This window comes from Zootermopsis nevadensis, unplaced genomic scaffold (assembly GCF_977971745.1).
Source record: "Zootermopsis nevadensis isolate Lab colony 2312 unplaced genomic scaffold, Znev_1.0 Znev_ptg000007l, whole genome shotgun sequence".
NCBI classification, from domain to species: Eukaryota; Metazoa; Arthropoda; class Insecta; order Blattodea; family Termopsidae; genus Zootermopsis; species Zootermopsis nevadensis.
In genome coordinates this window covers 8767395-8788927 of record NW_028259139.1, presented here as the reverse complement: position 1 = coordinate 8788927, position 21533 = coordinate 8767395, and the positions used below count along the sequence as shown (strand labels likewise).

Sequence of the window (21533 nt, the reverse complement as noted above, 5' to 3'; positions counted from 1 at the left end):
GTGTTTTCTTTCAAAATGTTTTGCGTCCATTTTACTAAAATAAACCTGATAGCCTTGGATTCATACTGTTCGTTTATGGAGCGAATATCTAGGTCAGGTTTTTTCCCTAATGCAATTGCCAAGAAAGGAAGGAAAGAATTCCGAAGATCAACATGCCAAGTTGAAATAGTAACAAGAGTTAAAATATCTGGGAATGACAATTAAAATATACAAAACAATAATTCTACCTATTCTATATGAGTACGAAACATGGTCTCTCACTTTGAGGGAGGAACACAGATTGCAGGTGTTTGAGAATAGGGTGTTGAGGATATTTGGGCTTAGGAATGGTGGCGGTCTCTAACGACCACAGTAAAAAACGAGGAATTTCTTGGTATCTTTGTATTATTTTTTTATGAATAAAATTTTGCTTTTACCAACTCCCATCTCGCCAGATCAGTTGGCTTTCAATTTGACACGAATGCCAAACATTGCCGGTGACTACTTTCTTTGGCGTTGAAAGCCAGCACGGGAATTATGCATTAGTTATGTAATACAGAATTCTTCTCGAACCATGGATTATGTACATGGACCATGTCTTGGCAAAAAAAAAAGACTCGTTAATAGGAAAAACAATCCTTACAGCCAACGATATGGGTCTTTTTCAAATATAGAAGTATTGCTGGCTTACCATTTTCGCGACATTTCATTTTAACCATTGGCTAGCCTGTTTGCAAAGAGTATAAATGGATAGAGTGCTTTACGGAAGTAATGTGCTAGGGAATGTATGTTTTGACAGTTTCCTATGGTGGTGTGGAAGTTGTAACGCCGAGCAAATTTACTTGTATAAGAGTACCAGGTAAAGTACGCGTATGTTTGAAGTCCATTTGTAACAACTCTGTATGGTGACCACTTACGATAATATATCAAATTATATCACTACAATGAAGGCCCAGGTATATATTCCATTATGCAAAAATAAAAGTGTGACCAGTAAATCTGATTAATTATATCGATGCATTTCGTATGTTCAGGTGCCTTTATGCTGTCATTGATGATAGTTTAAAAGTAACAGTCAAAATTAATATGTAGTGTCAATTATTTTTTAGCCTAACAAAGCATACACTAGTAACAGTGGTTTGAGCTAACGAATGTTAACCGTGTTATGTACAGAAATTAATAGCTAGAACGGAACCCAAGGTTAATTTACTAATTTGAAGACAATACCTCATGCGGACTCGATGTAGATGGCATAGAACATTGTTATAATATATATTCTTGTTATAATAACTTCTGCTGTTATTTCGTGAACATATGAAATTTATATTTATAGGAAGAAACCATCATGGCTGATGTAAGGGATATTCTTGAACTGGAGAGGCCACCTACACCAGAAATAACTAAAGAAGCAATTTTAGGGTCTGAAAAAGTGAAAAAGAAGCCAATAACAACAAAGGTTTCAAAACGTCCTGAAGGAATGCACCGAGAAGTATTTGCTTTGCTTTATACTGATAACAAGGATGCACCACCACTATTTCCAACAGATACAGGTATGAATCATTTGTAACATATTAAGAAAATGTACATCTTTAAATTATTATTAGATACCTTTTGTTCTGGGTAAGAAGGGCTTAAGTCAAAGCAGTCTGTACTGACTCAAAGCGCTTCTTACTAAGCACCGAAAGTATATTCGTTGAGAATCTCATTATATTTACCAGGTCAAGGTTACAAACAACTTAGAGCTAAACTGGGAATGCGACGTGTGCGTCCCTGGAGGTGGATGCCATTTACAAATCCAGCTCGTTCAGATGGGGCTGTTTTTCATCACTGGAAGAGGATAACAGATGAAGCAAGGGATTATCCTTTTGCGAAATTTAATAAGGTTTGCACAAAATTTTGGGCGCATGTGTGATGTATCTTCGCTGTAATGATATCGGCTATAAAAATTGATACTTCAATTGTGGATTTATTGACAGCAAGTTCCAGTTCCAACTTACACGGACAACGAGTACCTACAGCACTTGCATAATGACTCGTGGAGCCGACAAGAAACTGATCACTTGTTTGACTTGTGCCGTCGTTTTGATTTACGTTTCATTGTGATTCGTGATCGTTGGGATCGATCTCGTTTTCCAGATAGAAGCGTAGAGGATCTAAAGGAGCGATACTATGACATTTGTGCAGTATTGAACAAAGTAAGTATATATATAACTGTTAAGGAGGGTCCTTGAGAAACTGATAGTCACTCTTTTGATTAAGAAATCCCCTGCCCTTATCCTGAGCCATTTGAAGCCTGTCCATACCGTACTTCTTATAAGATCCATTTTAATATTATCATCTTGTTGAAAACCTAGTTCTTGCAAAAGGATTTTTTTCTCCTATCAAAGTCTCTTAGTCTAAGTTTCAGATTGTTCATAATCAGTGATGTACAGTGTGTCCACAAAGTCCCTTCAGGGTTTTGAAAAATTGTGGCGCGCAAACAAATTGAGCTAGCCACACGTGGTTTGTGGCAGATTACAGTGAAACTGGAAGTTCTTTTACTGACCTCAGAAGACCTCGATGTGGGCTCCTTTGATAGCACGGAGAACGTCCAGACGATATTTGAGCTCTTGCCATGTTCTGTGGAGCATGTCCGCCGGAATAGCCGAGATCACATTCCTGATATGGGTCTTCCTTATTTAAAAATCAAAGTGGAAAGTGTCACTATGTCTGTATTTTAAGAATTTAAGCATTATAAAAGGAATTCTTAGATTGAAAGTTTGTGATTAACAGCTGTATCATTATGCGAAGGTCCGCGAATAATTTTCCTATATTTTTACCTGATAATGGATATAAATGTCAGAAACTTGACATAAAAATAAAATACTCTTTATTGTATTCATAATGTAATTTTATTTTGGTTTATTTGTAAAAACAATGGAGCTTTGTAATGAAGAGAAGCAAATGCCATGTGATAAACAGTTGACCTTGAAAACTAGAAGTTTACAATATAGGTAGCAGTTTGTCTATTTATCTTCAGATGACGGAGCGAATTAATTTTTCTTCACCAAATAAATCCTATATTGAGATTAAATGTAATATTTTCAGTTGAAAGCTGGTTCCAGTCATGAAACTAAGGTGTACGTGTTCGATGCGGACCACGAAAGACGACGGAAGGAGCAACTGAAACGAATTTTTGAACGAACTTCAGAGCAGGTATTAAGAAAAAAGAAAGCAGAGCGTTTATTTATGCTACATAAGAGAATGAAGTCTAATTATATGTCTATGGAGTGTCCCGCGACTTGATGTGAATACTTCACGATCGATCGGTCGATATTGGTCGATGATAAGAAATGGAAATGATATTCATAATTAATACTGGAAACACTTGTTCTTACTGAGTTCAAAAACTTTAATCACTTCATGATTTTTAAAAAAACACTAACGACAAGACGTACAAGATGGATAAAGTACGTTGGCATTTGCCGTGTCATAATTCTCATATCTTTTAAATTACTTTTCTTATTTTTAACTTGTAATTGTTGCGTTACTTGGACAGATTGAGGAAGAGCAGACTCTTATCAATGAACTGAAACGAATCGAAGCAAGGAAGAAAGAACGGGAGAAGAAACAACAAGATCTTCAGAAACTGATAACGGCTGCTGATAACCAAGCAGAAACAAGGAAATCTGAAAAGAAGCTTACGAAGAAAAAGTTACAGCATCAAATAAGACCACGTATCGATCCCAATGTAAGTGTTTTTTAGGAACATTCATTTCGACTGAATGTTTTGGTCGAGTGATTAACTATCCTGATTCATATTCGGGAGTCCCTGGTTCAAATCGTGGCCCGGGGATTGGTTGTCCTCAGTTCGTCCAGCCAAATGCTGGGATAGTATCGCTAATGAGGCGCACCTTTTTTTAATTTATTATGTACAATCATCCTTTTTTTTGGTACTGTATAGTCTTAAGATACTCGAAGCATTATTAAATAAATTATAAATAATATTTATATATAGGTTCGTCACATACGAGACCTAAAGTGTCTGTTCGTCTGTATATGCTGCTTTGATAATGATGACTATGGTTGAAAGTTTTATTAGGAGTTCTTACTAATGTCAATTTTGAATTGTATTAATCTTTCTCAATTGTGCGTCACGACTTCTACATCGACCACGACACTCACGAGGAAGTTAGGAGACTAAATTCCGGAAATGATTGCTACTTCTCAGTTCAAAATATTTTGTCTTCCCGTCTGATTTCTAAGAACCTGAAAATTAAAATACTCAAAACAATAATTTTGTCTGTTGTTTCGTATGGGTGAGAAACATGGTCTCTCACTCAGAGGGAGGAACACAGATTGCAGGTGTTTGAGAACGAGGAGGATATTTGGGCCTAAGAGGGAAGACGATGAGGCGTGAAGAAAACTGCATAATGATGAGCTTAAAAATCTGTACTGCTCCCCCAGTATTGTCAGGGTGATTAAGTCGAGAAGAATGAGATGGGCAGGGCATGTAGCGTGCATGGATGGGACAAGAGGTGTGCACCGGGTACTGGTTGGGAAGCCTGAGGGGAAGAGACCGCTGGGGAGACCTAGACGTAGATGGGAGGATAATCTCAGGCGGGATCTATGGGAGATAGGAGTTGAAGGAGACTGGATTTTGTTGGCCCAGGACAGGGTCCGGTGGAGGGCTTTGGTTAATTCGGTGATGAACCTTTGGGTTCAGTAAGCCATCTAGTTAGTTAGTTGGTCGACTTCTACACCATCCAGTTATAGTATTGTGGAGTGTTCATTTCCCGTACAGTAGAGGTTACATAAACAGACATGATACAATTTTTCCTGTGAATTAGGAGTATTAAAAACTTAGCTTGTGAAATTATATGTGCTGTGCATTACAATAATTTGTATATTACTCCATGAATTCAGGTTGTGGAAACAGCCGGAATCAAGTTCCCGGACTTCAAAGGAAGTGGTGTAAGTTTACGTTCCCAACGCATGAAACTGCCTGCCAGTGTGGGGCAGAAGAGAACCAAAGCCATCGAACAGCTTCTGCAAGAACTTTTTATAGGTATTGTTGCTAAATACTTGCGTCAAAGTGACATTAAAAATGAGAAATGTTTTATCGGAAAATCGAAAGGAGTCTGTTAATGCATTAGCTGGCCAATAGAACCTTAATTTTATAGGTGAATGTAAAAACACGGCATTGCTAGAGATATCCTTCATTATTTTATCTTTTTCAAATACGAAATCGATCGTATTCGAGAATGTATCTTCGAAATAACTAAAATTAGTGCCATGTGTTGGATGTTCAAAATCAATATTAAAAAAAACAGTTCGAAACTTAAACACGTATAAACACACACTTTGTAGCCAAATTTTCTTTGTGTACAAATGTGCATGCATGTGTTCTCATCGAGAGAAGGTGAAAGGAAAATGCTTAAGTGGGAGGCTGGGATTAAAGATAGGAATGACAGGTTAAGTTCTGGAAGACGTCTGAGGCTTTGATTGAGGTTCGAAACATCTTCCTTTTTACGGTGCAAGGTTGTTAGCCTTGCGACCAACCCCCAACCTGGAGGACCAGGGTACCTGTCTTAGTCCGACCCCTCTCCCTCGACCAATCTGGCTAGGGAGGCTGTACCATAGCTATGCTACCGCCAGCATAGCTCTTGGGGTCATCGAGGTACTCAAGCCACACCACCACGACAAGGTGCAGGTGTTAATAAAATCTTTTTCTTCTTCTTCTTCTTCAGAATTGAACCCAATGCCAACAGAAGACATATGCGTACACTTCAATGAGCTACGTAGCGATATGGTCCTGCTTTACGAGTTGAAGACGGCACTAGCAACGTGCGAGTACGAGCTGCAGACTCTTCGCCATCAGTACGAGGCTTTGAATCCCGGGAAGGTCAGTGGTACCAGCAGCTAATGTAATTCTTCTTCTTCAGCAATTGCAGCAATCAGATGTAGTACCAGTTTTAGTGGATTTTTGTTCTCTCTGAAATAGAATAAAGTGATATTTTAGTACCTGGTTGAGTAAAATTATCTAAACACTTTAGATTATTAAGTGAATGGTTTTAATATTATACTGATACTCATTCTGATGCTAATGTTGTGTAATTGTAAGCAATCGTTGATTGTTAATGTCGAATGAATATTTTGTGTTAACATAAGATATTTTAGTGAATAGTTATATCAAAGATATAAATGGGTATCAGTTTTTTCAGGATCTAGTGAAATCGATTAAAATATATATATATGCTTCTTGTTATAGCGTATAAATATTATATTTAAATATGGTAGGTTTAGAGTCACTGTTCCTATAATATACTCGTGTTATTAATTTTAGATGTGCTTCGCTCAAATCATAATTAATTAATGTATCTTGTTGTATGAAAGATTTGAAGTATATCAAAAGAAATTTTTCCTTATACAATATTATTTCTGTATTATTTTGTACTGAAAAATGCGAGCACAAAAAATATTTAAATAGACTCTACCAATGTTATTTACTCTAGGGGTCCGTATCTTGTGTTGTTCAGTATATTTTAAGAAGCCATGTTTTTTTCTCATTTAAGTTAGTGACAGAACACTTTAAAAAACATTGACTTGATAAGTTGGAAATTTGTGAGTCGTAGTATATAATGTGTCCCGCGCCGTAGCCGCATGGTCTGAGGCGTCGTGCTTCGGACTGGCGATACGGAATGCGCGCCAGTTCGAGTCTCGGGGAAAGAAATTTCTTGTGAGATTTTCGACCGGTGTATGGGGCCGGTGCCAACCCAGCATCGTGAGGAAATTGGGGAGCTACGATGAGTAGCGTAATCCGGTCATGAAAACTAGCGATGGCTGGGGGTTCAACGTGCTGACCACACGTCACCCTATATCTGGTTGGATGATCGTTCACCTCTGCTTAGGCATGTGAACGTGAGGCCAGGAGTCCGCTAGTCGGCTTAGGCTCTCAGAGGGATGTTACGCCACGGAAAAAAGAAAAAAATAATAATGTAACCTTTATGTATTTGTGTTCTAAAGTATTTCCGATAGATGTTGGTGCAGAATGTGTTTTGGTTTTCTTCACACTAAGATTTTTATTCTCGGGCATTCTGCGTAAGGTTTATAATTCTTTGTAAGGCGTAATTTGTAGACACTTCTGATGAAAATCGTAGAAGACGTGGTCTTTTATCGCACTGAAAGATGTATGTAAATTCTCATTTATGGTTAGTGTATAATTGTGTGACGTACTTGAAGGGTTTATTGCGTGAGTTTCTTGCTCGAAACCAATATGGACAAAACTGGTTAGTCCCAAACAGAAAAGAGTCAAAGAAAGGTATTACTAATTATAATATTTCAGATATTCATGTTTTTTTTCATATTAGACTAGCGTGATCTTGAAATATAAAATTATATTATAAGTATATACGTGAACACGTACTGTATTGTGGGGCTACCAAGATGCATATGTACCATGTAATGTATCTTTAAGTTAAATATTAGCTATAATTTTAGTCTTGTTTTTGGATTTTAATATAGAAGAATTAATGGTTAAGTGTGCAGTTTTATTATTTTGGTATCACTTCTTATTGCTTTTAAGTCATCAAAAACATTAGTTCAGTTTTCAAAGACAATCCTTGTCCTTTGCAGAGCTAAAGATTTTTCTTATAAAATAATATTGACCATTGTTTGAGTTGCACCCGGAGAAGACGTGAACGAAATTCAGCCATTTTTCAGTGTGCGAGCGGAAGCAACCTCTCGACATTTAATAAGAGCTGCAGAATTTACGTATTTTTTCTACAGTTGTATTTGTCCTTGACTTCCTGTCTTCAGTAGATACCTGTGACTTGCACCTTGTTTTGTAGATCTTTGAAGGTAAGATGCTTGTATTTTTGTGTGGCTTGCAATCTTTGCTCGTGATAGATGTGACAATAATTATATTGCCTCCTCGAACTTTTAGCTTCTGCATTTTGCTTTTGTGATACGACTTATAGCTACTAAATTAAATACAAGGGATATGAATTTGAATAATAGATTTTCAGAAATTAATATTGTGCTTGCATAGTCAGTCTCGGATAAAACATTTACTGGTGCGTTCCATACCGTCAATTAGTCATCTTAACAAAAAAAAATTTTCCTTAATCATTTCATACATGTTTCTACATGTCTGAAAATCTTTTATCTCATTTTCAGACTAGCATGATGCCTGTTGTTAATTATTAGTCATGTCAGCCTCGCATATGTAGAAAATTATGATGAGAGTGAAAGTTCTACTTATATCTAAACTCGGCTCAGGTTGAAGGTTTCTGTCTTCTGGGTTGTTGCGCTGTGTAGTCTGGTCGATGTTTACCAATGTTTCATCACCCTGATGACTGATGGCAGAGGCAGTATGACCTCTGAAACCTTTGTAAACATTGACCAGATTACACAGCACAACAACCCAGAAGACAGAAATCTTCATACTCACCGCTGTGAAAACCTCAAATCTTACATTGGCTCCGGTTCTTTGTGTTTTGTTTCTGTGTGTTGCATGCCTTGTTACCAGGAATAGATGGGTATTAGGAAATTCATGTTATTAAATGTTTCTGGTGAATCATGCTTGTACTTCAGGAAACAATTTTATAATATAAACATTTGGAAAGTATTAAAATGTGGTATTTGAGGTTCTCATGGCAGTGAGAATGAAGATGGATGTCTTCTGGGTTGTTGGTTGGTGGAATTTATGAACATTGCAGAGGTCCTTGCTACCTGATTATAGTTTTCTTCCCTTTAACATGTTGCTTGTTTGCTGTAAAGATGTTAATTGATGAGATGGTGACAATGGCATGTAATAAAAAAATATTATTTGGCGTCGTCATTATCCGGAATTGAATTTAAAGCTTCAGCTTCAGAATTAGTTTTTATCTAATGATGATGGTTCATGCGGGATGTTGATATATTGTTTTTCACAGTTTGCATTTTGTTTTACTATCATCATCTCATCATTAAGACAAATGTGTCTATTAAAAGTATTAATAATCAATCGCTTTTCTATTCATGTAATCATTTATTGAGTTTAGTTCTCCGTACGGAAGACTGTATCCACCTAACATAAGTTTTTATATCCATAGCTTGAAAATAACTCTGGTAGTTCTAATCTCTTACTATACAATATTTTTTAATGTAATTGATTCGTATTATTAACAGCTTATGGAATTTGTACCTGATAGAGAGAAATGCGAAATGTGTTTCCGAGAGGTTTCTATCCATTAATTATACTCTAGTGTGCCAGGTTTGTAACTGTGATATTCCGTAATCCTCTGTTTTGCATTCAACACTAATTTTAGATAGCTAAGTTATGGGTGCCCCCATACAAAAGGTCAGTTTTTCTGTTTATCTTTTCTTGCATTGTTCTGTTGTATAGTTATATTTCTTTTATAAGTCATTAATAAAAGCAATTTATAATTTACTCATTTTGACAGACTTTTTGTTTGCTTTAATTCCCATTGAAGAGTATTAGAGCTATGCTTGCTAAGCGTATCATCTGTATACAGTTTTGATTCTTTTGCTTAACACGTGTGGTTAGTCGTGTATGCCGAAAACATCGTAAACTATGTTAGTCTTACTGTGAAGAGAAGTGTTTATTGATAGCAAATGGCTGACATTACTTTGTAAAGTGGACTAAAATTGACTTACATGTAGAACAAGTAATGTTGTTAAATAAATGAAGAAATGAACAAAAGTATAGGATCATAAGTTAGGTGTACGTCGCACCTCGTTCCTGAATTTCTTTCTTCTTTCAGACCTTGGTGGTCCCCACTTCCATCTCGGGGAACAGGGAAGCACCCCAAAATTATGTTTCCGCAGAGAGTGACACCACAAGACAGAAAGGAATCTCCGAGATCATAGATGTAGTGGGTTCTCCAGGCACTCCTAACCTTACATGAATGTTTTTGTGCTTGTAAGTGCACTGATGAATAAAAGTTTTTCTTGTAGTACACTCTTGACATGCGTAATCCTTTCTTGACCACTTGTTTTGAATAACTGCGGCATTTGCCAACTTAGTGGTTTGTAACAAAGTTTTCATTCAACCCGGTCATGAGTTTATGCAAACGTTTCTTTGGTCTATCCAGTTACATTTTTGTGAATTTAGGATATTCATTACATGCTGCTTGCTGTCTTTGGCTGTCATTGAAGTAATTAATATTTTATAGTCCTGATTTTTGATTTTCCAAATTCATAACTACTGTAACCTTGACAGTTAAGATAGTGTGATGAATTAGGTGATGTTCTATGGACATGTATTCATTGTGTGTATTAAAGTAGTAAAACTGAAAGCCCAACTCCCAGTGATCTGGTATTGTGAATCAAAATATATTATTTCATATGATTCTGAGTAAACAAAAATTATTTCCTTTAACAGCATTAACCAGATGGTTTTTGTAATGAAGAAGTATTGTGTTCTCTTTGAGGTATGGAATGAATTCTTAACTATTATTCAGATGAGTTTCAGCTTAAAAGGGTTGTTACACAGCATGTTATTTCTAATGCATAATTATTATCCAAAATTAAGTTTACAGCTTATTAATATAAATAGTAATATCTCAAACCCTATTATGTCATATGAGATTATATTCCATAAACCCTGTTTTTAACCCTTTCACTCTTAGCAATGAAAAGTATCTTGGTTATATAAATGTTAGTAAAATATTCACCCAGTTTTTGGAATTTGGACGTCATTTAAGTATTGTGTTCTTAAACATATAATTTACTTATTTCATCTTTGGAACTCACTTTATGCCTAAGATGTTTATTTAGTACATTTCTTATTATTGCAGCATTTCTCGAAACACAGATTTAGTGCTGTAGCACTTTGCGATTTTTACAATCTAGTAATGTGGAGGAACCTACCCATTGCCTAATTGTATTAATTAGTTTTAAGACTATCGTTTTGCATACACAAACACTGTATGAACACTATGGACACATATATTCGGTTTATGTAACTTGTTTCTTTCATGTGTTGAAACCATTCATGTATTTTATGAACGTGAATCTGAAAATACAAAATGAAGAAGAAATATGATGTAACCAGAAAATGTACCACATCATAAAGTCTTTCTGCATTTCTGAAAGAGAAGGTATGATGAGGCTTCTTCAAATGAAACCAGTTCACACATTGTTCTGGGTGAAGGAGTCGATGCCATCGAACATAACCTGTGCCGGTGCTGAGGTAGGCAGCCTATTGAAATGCCAGATGATGAATCCACTACACAAAGGACTCCCTGGGCTGTTACTAGAACCTTTGCAACCTAGAGATCTTGTTTGGCCCTTTCATACTATCTTGAGGGGGACAAGCATGTGGAAGTCACATGATGTGACACGTGTGTTCTGGATACTGCAGGTCATGCAACATGATGACACCCCTGAGAGCATGTTGGGTTGATTTTGCTTGATGATGTAAACACTCAGCACAAAGAATGGGAATGACAATTGGTTGGTCCTGTTTGGAAGAATTCTATTGCACAGCTTGTGGTAGACTACTAATGTTTGATGCATACAGCATGTTGACTAGCAGTGCCACCATCAGGTTTCAGTTTTTAACCTCATAGTTTCAGATGATGATCTTTGTGTGAAGAAGTAATATTTGAAATTACTGAACAGAATGGTTAGTGCTTATGCTTTAAGCTTTCTTTTGGGGAGGTACATATCTCTTAAGGCAAATATTATGGTAGTATCTTAAAACAGGACTTCCTCTCAAGTCATTATTTGGAATTACATAGAGAAGATTGGTTTCCTTTATGCTCCCACCAGCATTAATCAAAAGGATGGTAAAAGTCCAGGACAATTTATGACATGGTGGTAATGAGTAGAAGACAACCTCCAGATGTACTTTCAGATATTTATTTTGTTGGCTATCTGTTACGTAGCTATATAGGTTATCAGTGTTCAAAACAAAAGTTAGCATGAAGAAAAGGATATTGACATTACAGTATATTACATATATTTGTAAATAAGGTTGCTAGGCATTGAATATGTATGTGATTGTCCTGTGTATCATCTTGATAGGTCTGTAAGTTTGCATAATTTTCCATATTAGTGTTAGATTATTCTATTAAAGTTTATGAGACCAAAAATTACATTTTGTCTGCCACCTCTTTTTTCCTTATATCTTTTAGTATTGCAATTCTTGGCACACTTTTACGGACAGACAGATCTGAACCTGATTCATCAATTTCATTGTAATACAGCCAACTAAACACCACGTTTTTATGCGATAGAAAGTACTGAATTGAGGTTAGTGAACTCTGTATGGCTTACATAAAGTTAGGCAATTAAATCGAGAAGAGGTGAGCCGTGTTAATTCAGAATGATGGAAACAACAAATACATATACAGTTTTCCTGGCAGTCTTGGAAAGCAATGACAAGTGGGTTGTAGGGAAATTGTGAAATGGATTTAATTATGTAACGATTTTGTCAGGTTCGTGGTACCTACGAGGGTTCTAAGCATAAATCAAAGGTAATTAGTTTTTAAAAGAGGTTGAGGGTACAAAACGCTGGTGTTAAAATATAGCTCATAATGATGACCAGTCTGCACTCTTTTGTTTTCGGCATGTGGTAACCACGTATTACACGTTGTAGCTAAGTACTGCGAAAGAATGCTAAGTCGTTAAACTTATCTGTATATAAGTTCTAGGATAGTATTTTTTCTAAAACTGTTATTTCACATATACACTGGGACGGTGTGCATATTATACATTTTATTCAACGTGTGGGTAATTATAAATAAAATTGTAATGGTGAATGCGCGTTTTGTTTGCTCAAAAAGTGATGGCGACGATAGTTGGGGTATATGGTTTTTACACTTGAAAAGTGCATAGGAACCATATTACTCGTAACAGAAGTGTGATAGAACAGTGTAAGGAGTATAACAAAAGCGAGGAACATTTATTTTATCGGTTATTTTAACAAGTCTGATGGAAAACAACTTCATGGCATTCCAGCCACCGAGTGCTCGTCAAGGTAACGTTCCTAACCTACAAACTGAGAATTGGTAATACCGTTAACATTAAGGTTAAATTTTGTTGTTATAGCATAGGGATTTAGGGGCCTTCCACAGTGAAACTAGTTCTGAATGATTTTTACCATCTCAGAATGCACATTTCTTAGTCATGTTTTATCATTTAAAACTGAGCTGTGGGTATAAAGTTCTTTCCAATCTTATCTGGTTAAATCTGATTTAATTTAAACCGTTTGTGTGTTTTTATGTGAATTTATTGTGAAGCTTGTCAAGTTTTATGTTGTATGAAAAAAGACATGTTTTTCTTTTCTTTTTTGTTTTGCAGACCTTGGAATCTGTTATGGTATAGCTTTATCTGTCTGATGATTCTCCAAAGGTTTATGACACTGTACACTTGTATAAACATATTGTATGTTGCATCAAACTTGCCTCAGATGAATAACATAATACTCCATAACCTCAAAGTTTGTGTGTTTTGGTCCATTACATCCTATGGAATAGGTGGTCCTTCAGTTTTAGGTGTCCAATGAATCTTCTTTATGTTTACAGTTTGTATTTAGTTTATGTATACAGCAAGGTTTCAGTCTCTTCGCATTGTATGTCTAGCGACTTCTGTTGTTTCCAGTTTTACTTCTTCGATTTCATGTGGGTCATCTGACAACCAAGCCTGTCCATCTCCCTGACTTCCCATAGCTCTTTATCAGTTTCTTCTTCCTTCATGTGACATCTTTCGTAACCTGCCGTTCCCACTTAATCTTAGTTTCCTTCTTGGATGTTTTATTTTCATGTTCAGAATCTTCTTATTTTTGCCCCATCCTATGATATGAACATGGGGTCAGACTTTAAGAGGATAATCATAATTTTTGCTATCTAATGAAATTTGTTTTTCTTCGATGTAGTAGTGATTTGATTCTTTAATGTAATTTAAGCCACATCTCTAAGGAATGTAATTTCTGCAGTTTCTATCCATTTTTCCCCTTCTTAATGTTATATTTTAGTTATATTTCAGTGTTAGGATTGACATAATTTTATCAAATGTTATTTGTGGAACTTTTTTTAATATAGTTTTTTTGTATAATGTGTCTGCGTGGAAAAATATTTGTACAGATGTACGCCAATTATTAGATGTAACATAATAACCATCAGTGTATCATGGGAGGTAGTAGAAAATGAAGCCATATTTTAAATGCTTTTATTGTGCTTTGTGTACTTTTAACATGAATATGAATAATATAAAGCATATTTAAATATCTGTCCAACAGAACTTGCAAATCGCAAAATCTTGGAAGAGATACAACTGAAGAAACAGCAAATTCTTAAGCAAGGAGTGGCTCCAAGTTTGAATTCTCCTACCATACCACCGTCATTATCTGCTGTGGGACCTGCCGTTAATTTGGTAGGTGTCATGTTTTAGTTTTGCCTGCTTTCATATCAGGTCACAATAACAGTGGCTAAATAACATCACAAGTGTCATCATATAGAAAACGAATAGATTTGCAGGAGAAACTTATGTTAGGTTATGTTTCATGACATAGTTTAAATTTGTTACTTATTGTTTTTCAGTTACTTATTCAAAACATGCACTCAGAGCTGGTAGAAATAAAAAAAAATCTCATAGACATTTATTTTTGAAGTGGTGGATTACACAGTTTCTAGTTAACGTTGGTAGTTGGAGACTGTGATGCAAGAATACAGCTGTAGTTATGAAAGCGTCACAAGTTAGTTACATGTTACCTTCCGAGACAGTTTTTATAAGGATGACAAGCTCTAGCAAGCTAGCAGTGCTGTTGTCATTCAAGTTTATGGGTCTACTCTTAAAGGAACGGTATTCCACATAAATGCCATTTTGGAAAAATACTTTTATGTGCCTTCTTCATTACCACACTTTCAGTTGAGTATTGAATCAATTGTTATAGACGTTTGGAGAATGAAAGTTTCATGTTTGACAGCCTGTGTTCATGTCCTCTGAAGCACACATGATGTCATCTTCCCAAAGAGCTGCTCTTCAACATGCTCACAATTTATCTTTTGGATGTTTCATCACTCAAGATTCATCATTTGGAAATCTTATATTACCAGTTCTTCCACGATTTGACGTAAAATAGCGGCGACACATATCAAGAAATAACATGGCAAGTGTAAAACTTAAGACTTTGGAACAATATCTGCAGGAAGTTGATATATTTGAAAATCCTAAAGTGCAATTGGAGCAGTATGCTACGATGCCTCATATCGGAGCTCGAATGTTGCATACAATCGAGTCATCCTTTGGTGACATTGACGGTAAATTAATTGCAGATTTAGGTTGTGGCTGTGGAACTTTGTCAGTTGGAGCAGCAATGCTAGGGGCTGGATTGTGTGTTGGATTTGACATAGATACTGATGCCTTGTCAATATTTCATTCTAATATCAATGAGTTTGAGTTGAATAATGTGGATACTGTACAGTGCGATGTGGTTAAATGTTTACCAAACTGCTGGAAGAAACAGTTTGATACAGTTATTATGAATCCACCATTTGGAACAAAGCACAATCGTGGTATAGACATGAAGTTTCTCCAAATTTCCCTTGATTTAGCAAATACATCTGTGTACTCACTACATAAGACATCCACGAGAGAACATGTTCTCGCTAAAGCTGCTGACTGGGGTGTCAGAGCTCAGGTTTTGGCGGAACTGAAGTTTGATCTCCCGGCATCATACAAGTTTCATAAGAAGCAGTCAGTTGACGTTGAAGTAGACTTTATTCGATTCTGGTTTCAACGTCCAGTTAAGAAGTGATAAAATGACAGTGATGAATAGTTTTGCATGTTTGAGATGATTCTTTAGTTTGTGATCGTAATGTGTAAAATTATGAATAAAATTGATGTTAATCTCTGTATATAATAATCTGAATGTGTGGAAGATATCTTATTCTTACCCAAGATCCTGAAATTGTACATTACCAGTTTAAAGGGATTATTTATAGTTAATAATTTTCCTTCTTTGAGATCCTCAGTGTCTCACTTACTGAAATTGTGGGTCTGGTAGATTATATCACAGCTAAATATTCTATTGCCTCACATAATGGTACCTGCACCTTGTCGTGGTGGCGGGGCTTTAGTACCTCAGTGACCCCAAGAGCTACTGGTAGGGCCTCCCTAGCCAGATTGGTGGAGGGGGAGAGGTCAGACTAAGACCGGTACCCTGGTCCTCCAGGTTGGGGGTTGGTCGCAAAGCTAACAGCCTTGCACCGTAAAAAGGAAGATGTTTCAAAACCTCGATCAAAGCCTTGGACAGACGGACCTAACAGAGGACCGAATGGAAGAGGAGAATTGAGGAGGCCATGGACCGAATACGGACCGGAGAGCCATAGAAGAAGAAGAAGAACTATTCTATTGATCCATATTATCCTCTGATCTTTATCCTAGTTCAAGGTGCTGAAATAATTAGAACTTAAATTTTGGTAGCATTATCTCCTCTGCACCATATTAAACGGTTATACTCTCTATTAATCGTATTATGTAAAAGAAAGAAGCAGTATGGCTGCTGGTATTGCAAATAATGTCTTTACAATTCTTTCAGTCTCAGGGGGAGAATGTTAATTTCCTCCTAATTTTTTATGTTATGCAACCCTGCACAGCTGTTATATACTCTCACTTGAAAACATCGATCTTTATTTCATAATCGCAGTTTCTTCATTAGTTTTTTTTCTTTATTCCATTATCCTATGCCTCATTTCATTTTTGAATGTGACTATTCCACTACAGTATTCTTACAAAAGCTGTTTACAGTCAGCACATCAGATTTTCATATTTATGTGGGACTGTACAACAAGAAATTTGAAGCATTGGACATTCCCCTTGTGTAAATAACATCTGTTTCACTTAGCAGCAATAAACATTCTACAGTATAACAGCTAGTAACACTTGTTTATCGTTGCCCTCGGTGGACTAGTGGTTAGCGTGCTCCCCAAGGTTCCCGGGTTCAAACCCAGCCGAGTTCGATGGATTTTTAAGGGTGATAAAAATCCATAGCACAACTTCCTTTGGAGGGTAAGTAAAGCTGGTGGTCCCATGTCGTAGATTTGCGGCATATAAAAGAACCTTACGAGCAAAATTCAGCTGCCATTTCTCACGCAAGTCTCCCGATTAACTGCTAGATGGCTCTGGCAGTTAAATCAGGATTGAGAAGATATTCTGCAGTCTGTGGGCTGGTCACTCACTACTCGTAAATGCACACTTTGAGACCAAGAAACCTCAGGAAGCTAAAGTTCACAAGTGGGCTGTAGAGCTTGAGAACACTTGTTTATCATACTTTTATTTTCAATGGCAATTTATTTTAACATGACAAGTGCAATTTGATGTATTTTCAGAAATGAGCAGAGATAATGACTCGTTCTGAACTTTTATTTCACTTGTAAGCATGATGCAGTATGTTTATGTTTCTGTATTTATATCATCAGCATTATCTTTTTTCAAGGCTTAGGTCATGCAACCTTACTCTGGTATCTTATTCAGTGATTCCGTTGTTTCGCCATCTTCTTATCCCATTTAAAAGTTAATTCTTGGGCACTGTAAAAGTTGAATGTTCATCGCTGCTATATCTAATGCTGGACGTAAGATGGACCTGATTGGGTAGCAGTAATATGTCTGATTCCCATTTGGAAGGTATGGTCTTTTAATTCTGGTGAGGGACTGCCTATCCTGAGTAAAACGTCATAGATTTCCTTGGTTCTCATGTATAAATGCAAGGGAATAATACCCTAAACATGTCATGACTTCTTTCTGCAACATCAGTCTGTGTCTACTATTCATTGTCATCCAACATTTCATTCAGTTCCACATGACATCATCAAGGGATAGTAGTGCTGAAAAGAAAAACTCTCCCACTGTATGCCCCTGTGGGTCTTGGGGGGAGACGAGTACTGCTCCTACTCATTCTTTAACCTCAGCGCTAGATAGGAGTGAGTGGTCAACATCATGCCCCAACCATGTTCCCAGTAGCCATTGGATAGGAGGCTGGGTGGCCCTCAGAGCTGGTTTGGAGGCAGAGGCTAAAGGAAAAAACTTCTGCCTTTGTCAGGGATCGAACCCTAGTCATTCAGTCTGTAGTCAGTCATGATAGTGACTGAGTTACCCTGCTCATATCATCAAGAGATACTGTGTCGTAAAATAACCAGTGGTACAGATGCTTCCCAGTGTTTGATGCATTCTAATAGACTTTCATACTCCATATTTTAAAGGGACCGCATTCCACTCAGATTACTATCAAAGTGTATTTCTTGTATTTTTAATAACTGTGCTTATTACCTGGGAGGGATCTGGTTTGAATACCAAAAGGGAATAAATATATTCGCTCATCTCTTCCGGTAATGACAGAGGGATGGTGTAGTGGTAACACTTCAGACTTGTGTTTGGGAAGTACATGGTTTGAATGTCTATTAGATATCCACTCATCCACACTGATGATTTTTCATGTTTCTTTTTTTACTGTCTCCAAGATAATGCAACAGCATATGACTGCCTTCTTCTAAATCATTTCACCATTCACGACTTATATCAGCTATCTACCACATTCGATGATCCGCAGTCGGAGTATATTGTTAAATAAACTGAAAATGACTCAAGCTTCAAATAGAATGTGGGGAGCTTATATAACATGTGTTTGCTGTATAATTTTTGCGATTCATGTTGTGTTGAGAAACATTGTAGTTTGAATGTGACATTTTGAATAACAACTAATTACATGCAAACATTTGATTGTGAACCAAGATGAACTTGCAGATAGATTACACTATTTTCATATCTGTATAGAAGATTTGAAGCTTTTACAGTGACTGAATGCAATAAAATCTTGGGTGATCAGACAGATGATATGTTACTAACAATTTTTTAAATTCAGTGCCATGCTATCTCAGGCTTTGGCCTTCTGCCGCTTGGTCACTGGGACCGTGGGTTCGAATCCCACTCAAGGCATGGATGTTTGTCCGCGTTTTTCTGAGTTGTGCTGTCCTGTGTACAGGTAGAGGCCTTGCGACAGGCTGATCACTCATCCAAGGAGTCCTACCGAATGTCTAAATAGATCACGTAAACTCCAAAAGAGGCTGCCAAGACCCACACTGGGTTGTAGAGCCAGAGATGAGGTGAGTGTTCTTACAATATGAAAGAAAAACACCCAGTGCAATTTATTTATTTTTTTATTTTGTTAATAACTTGGCTAGTGTAAACCATTTAGGTCATCTTCAAGAGTTCATCATACCTTAGGTTATAAAACTTAAAATTAATATAAAATTATATACAGCAGGTGTTTACATTGATCATCACAGTAAAATGTATTAAATACATTTATTTATTGATGGAGTTCTTCAAAGTAATTTTGTATGTTCATAATTAGTGATTGCCCAAGGTTGTAGCAGTGATCTTGCTATTACAGTGAATTTATGATTGATTTGTATTGTAGAAGTAAAACAAGAACTTAAATGTGCGCGTGTTAGAGCATACATTACTCATCTTCACTTGCATTTATTGCAGACACAAATGTAATATTCAAGAACTCATTACACAAAAATTATTACATAGCACATAATCATAACTTGCATATGTGCAAGTCAGCAGAGGGCAAATTAAAATTTGGTCAGTGCATCAAGAAACTTGAAAACAGGTAAATCAGTTTTCATGAAATTTGATGTTGAAGATTCCTGAAATTTTTAGGTCATTTCAGTGTTAATTTAGATCAAAACATTTTAATATCCACTTCTCATAAGAGCTAATTACATCCTTAAGTTTGGCTCAAATGACTGGTAATCATGTTGCCTTGGATGGGCAATGTAGCCATCACCCAGCCACACACCCTACTCATTCAATAGTCAATTTTTTTTAAATACTTTAACATTTTTTGAATTTGAAAATTTTCAATTTTTGTAGTTTTGTGCGCTTTTTAGGAATTTTTTAGCATATTCTGATTTTTGGAGAATTTTGAAATTTTTTCAAAATTCTAACCACCTGGTCCGTCTGCCGTACCGTCTCCAATGGACATGGTTTGTGCCTGACTCGGTCCCTTCACTATCAGTTCTCTGTATCACCAAGGTCTCTGGAAAAGCTTCTCAGCAAAGACTGTGCCAGGCTTATAACGGCGTAATGCAGACCGAGTCCGGCAGAAATCGGGTGAGACAGAGACACAGTACATCAGAAACAGTCCGAGAGAGACATGTTCTGCAAGACAGGTGGTGGAATTTTAAAATTTTCTCAAAATTTTCAAAAAATCTAAAAATGCTGGAAATTGTCCAAAAAGCTCACAAAACCAAAATAATTTGAAAAATTTCACATTCAAAATTTTAAAAAAATTTCGGTTTTTGTGCGCTTTTCAGATAATTTCCAGAATTTTTTGATTTTTCAAAAATTTTGAAAATTTTCAAATTTTTAACGGTCTCCTCAAGAGATGCATACCAGTCTCAGTGAATGACATCCTGTCTCTGCTGTACTCGGCCTCTATCTCACCAAGTTGCTACCTGCCTCGGTGTCTGCAACAACCGGCCTCTGCAGGTGTCTGGTCTCTACAGGTCCGTCTTGCCTCACGTGTTGTGCACAGCTCATGAGCTTCTCAGAGACAGCACGTCAGAGAAGTCATACAGAGACCGGTCCGTTGAGGCCCGAGTGAGGGACAGACCGCCTTCGTCAGAGACACAGTACATCAGAAACTGTCAGAGAGAGACATGTTCTGCAAGGCAGGTGGTGGAATTTTGAAATTTTTTCAAAATTTTCAAAAAATCGAAAAATGCTGGAACTTGTCCAAAAAGCGCACAAAACCAAAAAAATTTGAAAAATTTCACATTGAAAGTTTTTTCAAAATTTTCGAAATTTTTTGGTTTTTGTGCGCTTTTCCGACAATTTCCAGCATTTTTTGATTTTTCGAAAATTTAGAAAATTTTCAAATTTTTTTAACGGTCTCCTCAAGAGATGCATGCCAGTCTCGGTGAATGACATCCTGTCTCTGCTGTACTCGGCCTCTATCTCACCAAGTTGCTACCTGCCTCGGTGTCTGCAACAACCGAACTCTGCAGGTGTCTGGTCTCTGCAGGTCCGTCTTGCGTCACGTGTTGTGCACAGCTCATGAGCTTCTCAGAGACAGCACGTCAGAGCCGTCATACAGAGACCGGTCCGTTGAGGCCCGAGTGAGGGACAGACCGCCTTCGTCAGAGACACAGGACATCAGAAACTGTCCAAGAGAGACATGTTCTGCAAGGCCGGTGGTGGAATTTTGAAATTTTTTCAAAATTTTCAAAAAATCGAAAAATGCTGGAAATTGTCCAAAAAGCGCACAAAACCAAAAAAATTTGAAAAATTTCACATTCAAAATTTTTTCAAAATTTTCGAAATTTTTTGGTATTTGTGCGCTTTTCCGACAATTTCCAGCATTTTTTGATTTTTCGAAAATTTTCAATTTTTTTTAACGGTCTCCTCAAGAGATGCATGCCAGTGTCGGTGAATGACATCCTGTCTCTGCTGTACTCGGCCTCTATCTCACCAAGTTGCTACCTGCCTCGGTGTCTGCAACAACCGGCCTCTGCAGGTGTCTGGTCTCTGCAGGTCCGTTTTGCGTCACGTGTTGT

The 21533-nt window shown here is 36.9% G+C and overlaps 3 protein-coding genes across 4 annotated transcripts; all 3 read left to right on the top strand.

Moving 5' to 3' along the window:
* The first annotated feature begins 709 nt into the window (after window positions 1–709).
* Window positions 710–9883, top strand: DMAP1 (DNA methyltransferase 1 associated protein 1). 2 transcript variants are annotated; one of them, XM_022062422.2, is made up of 9 exons: window positions 710–838; window positions 1313–1529; window positions 1698–1861; window positions 1956–2174; window positions 3067–3174; window positions 3518–3709; window positions 4885–5026; window positions 5709–5863; window positions 9726–9883. In XM_022062422.2, the coding sequence occupies exons 2-9, from the start codon at window positions 1325–1327 to the stop codon at window positions 9867–9869; spliced, it is 1329 nt and encodes a 442-aa protein (XP_021918114.1). In that variant the 5' UTR covers window positions 710–838; window positions 1313–1324; the 3' UTR covers window positions 9870–9883. The 2 variants fall into 2 exon arrangements, with proteins under 2 accessions (XP_021918114.1, XP_021918112.1); XM_022062420.2 differs by having other exon boundaries at window positions 725–935.
* Window positions 9884–12518: 2635 nt separating this feature from the next.
* On the top strand, window positions 12519–15049 carry LOC110829082 (SOSS complex subunit C). The gene is made up of 3 exons (XM_022062423.2): window positions 12519–12946; window positions 14207–14340; window positions 14894–15049. Exons 1-3 carry the CDS (start codon window positions 12901–12903, stop codon window positions 15047–15049), a joined length of 336 nt encoding a protein of 111 aa, XP_021918115.2. The 5' UTR covers window positions 12519–12900.
* A 24-nt stretch (window positions 15050–15073) lies between these two features.
* On the top strand, window positions 15074–15838 carry Mettl5 (Methyltransferase like 5). Its single transcript, XM_087344194.1, has one exon. It carries the CDS (start codon window positions 15074–15076, stop codon window positions 15722–15724), a length of 651 nt encoding a protein of 216 aa, XP_087200320.1. The 3' UTR covers window positions 15725–15838.
* Window positions 15839–21533: the final 5695 nt, after the last annotated feature.

What these genes read in the sequence shown, in the direction of transcription:
- DMAP1 (XM_022062420.2), top strand. Translation starts at nt 882, where the DNA reads ATGGTGACCACTTACGATAATATATCAAATTATATCACTACAATGAAG. An exon ending in ACTATTTCCAACAGATACAG is followed by an intron (nt 1,530 to 1,697) that starts GTATGAATCATT and finishes TATATTTACCAG; the next exon opens with GTCAAGGTTACAAACAACTT. An exon ending in TTGAACGAACTTCAGAGCAG is followed by an intron (nt 3,175 to 3,517) that starts GTATTAAGAAAA and finishes TTACTTGGACAG; the next exon opens with ATTGAGGAAGAGCAGACTCT.
- LOC110829082 (XM_022062423.2), top strand. Translation starts at nt 12,901, where the DNA reads ATGGAAAACAACTTCATGGCATTCCAGCCACCGAGTGCTCGTCAAG. An exon ending in GCCACCGAGTGCTCGTCAAG is followed by an intron (nt 12,947 to 14,206) that starts GTAACGTTCCTA and finishes TCTGTCCAACAG; the next exon opens with AACTTGCAAATCGCAAAATC. An exon ending in TGGGACCTGCCGTTAATTTG is followed by an intron (nt 14,341 to 14,893) that starts GTAGGTGTCATG and finishes CATGTTTGACAG; the next exon opens with CCTGTGTTCATGTCCTCTGA.
- Mettl5 (XM_087344194.1), top strand. Translation starts at nt 15,074, where the DNA reads ATGGCAAGTGTAAAACTTAAGACTTTGGAACAATATCTGCAGGAAGTT.